General features: G+C 59.8%; 1 protein-coding gene across 1 annotated transcript; it reads left to right on the top strand.

The window, feature by feature from the left end:
• The first annotated feature begins 1,539 nt into the window (after positions 1 to 1,539).
• On the top strand, positions 1,540 to 3,422 carry Jun (Jun proto-oncogene, AP-1 transcription factor subunit). The gene has a single exon (XM_013116518.3). The coding sequence runs from the start codon at positions 1,662 to 1,664 to the stop codon at positions 2,676 to 2,678; it is 1,017 nt and encodes a 338-aa protein (XP_012971972.1). The 5' UTR covers positions 1,540 to 1,661; the 3' UTR covers positions 2,679 to 3,422.
• The last annotated feature ends 506 nt before the right edge of the window (positions 3,423 to 3,928 follow it).

A 3,928-nucleotide genomic window follows, 5' to 3' on the forward strand; every position in this document is an offset into this window, starting at 1 on the left:
CACGCAAGCCCGGTCAACTTCAACCCACTTTGGCGCTCCCGCACCCGGGGCGCACACAACCATCTCCTCCCGCGCCGCTGCCTCCCGGAAGTGTGGGGGTGCGGAGCCTGCTGGAGCTCAGGTCTCTCAGCCCCTTCACGTGTGTGTGTGTGTGTGTGTGCTCGCTCGCGTGTGTGCGCGCGCGCGCCACCTCCACTCCCCACCCAGGCCTTCCACCCTGGGCCACTAGCGAGCCTCCCCAGCTTTCTGGTTGCCGGCGTCTCGGTCCCCGTCCCCAACCCTGAACTTGAGCCCGCCTCCGACAGACGCCGCAAGGGTCCAGCCGAAGCCGGCAGCCTCCGTCACTAGACAGCCAAACCAAGACGTCAGCCCACAATGCACCGGGCGGGCCGGGAAAGACGCGCCGGGGAGGGAACCCGGGAACGCAAGCCCGAGCGCCGCGCGGGAGGGGGAGGGAGGAGGAGAAAGAAGGGCCCAACTGTAGGAGCGCAGCGGAGCATTACCTCATCCCGTGAGCCTCCGCGGGCCCGGAGAAGAATCTTCTGGGGTGAGGTCTCCATGGCGACAGGCGGGCCCGCCCCCCTGAGAGCGACGCAGGCCAATGGGAAGGCCTTGGGGTGACATCATGGGCTATTTTTAGGGGTTGACTGGTAGCAGATAAGTGTTGAGCTCAGGCTGGATAAGGACTCAGAGTTGCACTGAGTGTGGCAGAGACGTCCTGGTAGGAACGCGCTCAGGCAGAGAGAGAGAGCGAGACAGAGAGAGAGCAGAGGCAGACAGAGGGACGGACGGACGGACTCGGCCAGTCTGGACGGCCGCGGACCCCGGGCTGCTCATCCTTTTGACTTCATTTTCTCACCAACTACCTGGATCCAGCGCCCACGGCAGCGGTGTTTGGGGAGCACTCGGAGAGTCCCGTCTCCCGCCTTCCCCGGAGAAGAAGCTCGCAGGTCCCGGCGCTGCTGACAGCATCGAGAGCGGCGGCTGCCCGCGCGAGGAAACAGGCGAGCGGCTACGCCGGCCACCAACTTTCCTGAGCCAGAAGGCCGGGAACAGAGTGGCCCGGAGCGAACTTTTGCAAACCTTTCCTGCGCCTTAGGCTGCCCCGGAGACGGTAAAGGAAGGGGAGAAGAGGAAGAACCTACACTCAGCCCCGCTCGCACAGGCGGCTGAAGTTGGGCGAGCGCTAGCCGCGGCCGCCGAGCGTCCCCTTCCCCCTCGCAGCGGAGGAGGGGACAGTTGTCGGAGTCCGGGCGGCGGAGCCCGATCGCGGGCTTCCACCGACAGTTCCGTGACGACCGGTCCGCGCCGCCGCCGGAGAGCGCCGCCGCTGCCGGGAGCTGCTCGGCGGTCTCCCGAGGAACTGCGGCTACCCACCCGAGAGCGCTCCGTGAGTGACCGCGACTTTTCAAAGCCCGGCAGCGCGCGGGAGCCGGCCGACGTGCGCGAAGGCGGCGTCTTAACCCTGCGCTCCCCGGAGCGAGCTGGGGAGGAGGGCGCAGGGGGGAGCACCGCCGACCGGGGCGCGCGCTCCTAGACAAACTTTACTTGTCACCGAAGCGGGGACGCGCGGGTGTCCCCCGCTTCCCAGCGCGCTGCTGCGGCCCCGAAACTTCAGCGCACAGCCCAGGCCAACCCCGCGTGAGCTGACCGACCGTTCTATGACTGCAAAGATGGAAACGACCTTCTACGACGATGCCCTCAACGCCTCGTTCCTCCAGTCCGAGAGCGGCGCCTACGGCTACAGTAACCCTAAGATCCTGAAACAGAGCATGACCTTGAACCTGGCCGACCCGGTGGGCAATCTGAAGCCGCATCTCCGCGCCAAGAACTCGGACCTCCTCACGTCGCCCGACGTTGGCTTGCTCAAGCTGGCGTCGCCCGAGCTGGAGCGCCTGATCATCCAGTCCAGCAATGGGCACATCACCACCACGCCGACCCCGACCCAGTTCTTGTGCCCCAAGAACGTGACCGACGAGCAGGAGGGCTTCGCCGAGGGCTTCGTGCGCGCCCTGGCCGAACTGCACAGCCAGAACACGCTGCCCAGCGTCACGTCGGCGGCACAACCGGTCAGCGGTGCGGGCATGGTGGCTCCCGCGGTGGCCTCGGTAGCGGGCGCTGGCGGCGGCGGCGGCTACAGCGCCAGCCTGCACAGTGAGCCTCCGGTCTACGCCAACCTCAGCAACTTCAACCCGGGTGCGCTGAGCGGCGGCGGCGGCGGCGGCGGCGGGGCGCCCTCCTACGGCGCGGCCGGGCTGGCCTTCCCCCCGTCGCAGCCCCAGCAGCAGCCGCCGCAGCCGCCGCCGCACCACTTGCCCCAACAGATCCCGGTGCAGCACCCGCGGCTGCAGGCCCTGAAGGAAGAGCCCCAGACGGTGCCCGAGATGCCGGGAGAGACCCCGCCCCTGTCCCCCATCGACATGGAGTCACAGGAGCGGATCAAGGCCGAGAGGAAGCGCATGAGGAACCGCATCGCTGCCTCCAAGTGCCGGAAAAGGAAGCTGGAGAGGATCGCCCGGCTAGAGGAAAAAGTGAAAACCTTGAAAGCGCAAAACTCGGAGCTGGCGTCCACGGCCAACATGCTCAGGGAACAGGTGGCACAGCTTAAACAGAAAGTCATGAACCACGTTAACAGTGGGTGCCAGCTCATGCTAACACAGCAGTTGCAAACGTTTTGAGGACAGACTGTCAGGGCCGAGGGGCAACGGAAGAAAAAAAAATAACAAAGACAGACTCGAGAACTTGACTGGTTGCGAAAGAAAAAACAACAACAAAGTGCCCGAGTACCGCAGCCAAAGGTACACGCGATGGACTGGGTTGCGTCCTGACGGCGCCCCCAGTGTGCTGGAGTGGGAAGGACGTGGCGCGCCTTGCCTTGGCATGGAGCCAGAGAGCGGGCGGCCTGTTGGCTGCCAGGCTTTGCGAACGGGCTGTGCCCGCGCGACCAGAACGATGAACTTTTCTTTAACATTGACCAAGAACTGCATGGACCTAACATTCGATCTCATTCAGTATTAAAGGGGGGCCGGGGGGCTTACAAACTGCAATAGAGACTTGTAGATTGCTTCTGTAGTGCTCCTTTAGAACACAAAGCAGGGAGGGCTAGGGAGGGGAGGGAGGCTCGTGAGTGCCAGGCTAGACTGCAGATGAACTCCCCTGGCCTGCCTCCCTCAACTGTGTATGTACATATATATTTTTTTTAATTTGATGAAAGCTGATTACTGTCAATAAACAGCTTCCTGCCTTTGTAAGTTATTCCATGTTTGTTTGTTTGGGTGTCCTGCCCAGTGTTGTTTGTAAATAAGAGATTTGAAGCATTCTGAGTTTACCATTTGTAATAAAGTATATAATTTTTTTATGTTTTGTTTCTGAAAATTTCCAGAAAGGATATTTAAGAAAATACAATAAACTATTGAAAAGTAGCCCCCAACCTCTTTGCTGCATTATCCATAGATAATGGTAGCTAGATGGAATAACAGCTGACTGTCAAATTCGCTAGAGTAAAAGCTGTGTTCTCTGTTTGACCGTAGGAATAGATGTCCTGCATGCTATCATTGGGTCGTACTCTCTCCCCCAGCAACCCACAAGTCCAGACTGTTGACCAGAAGATGCTATGGTGTTTCTAGAGGCTGGAAGACACGGGTGTTGCACGGGAGAGGGACAACCCATTGGGAAGGCAGGCACTTCAGTTTAGAGCTATATCAAGTGGCATGTGCTGTGATCGTTTATAATCATAGTAGAGATTTAGCAATAGATGTTTCTTCTCAAAGCAGAACCCCATGGGAGTTTTTACAGTAGATGTCTCCTTCCAGCGTGGAATCTGACAGTTCCTAGAGAAAGATGGCCTTTGCTTGTGCATATTTATAACAGCATTCTTGTCACAATAAATACTCGAATAATGGTTTAAAAAATCTTGAATTCCTTTCCC

The sequence above is a fragment of the Mesocricetus auratus genome, unplaced genomic scaffold (assembly GCF_017639785.1).
Source record: "Mesocricetus auratus isolate SY011 unplaced genomic scaffold, BCM_Maur_2.0 Super-Scaffold_100014, whole genome shotgun sequence".
NCBI classification, from domain to species: domain Eukaryota; kingdom Metazoa; phylum Chordata; class Mammalia; order Rodentia; family Cricetidae; genus Mesocricetus; species Mesocricetus auratus.

What these genes read in the sequence shown, in the direction of transcription:
- Jun (XM_013116518.3), top strand. Translation starts at nt 1,662, where the DNA reads ATGACTGCAAAGATGGAAACGACCTTCTACGACGATGCCCTCAACGCC.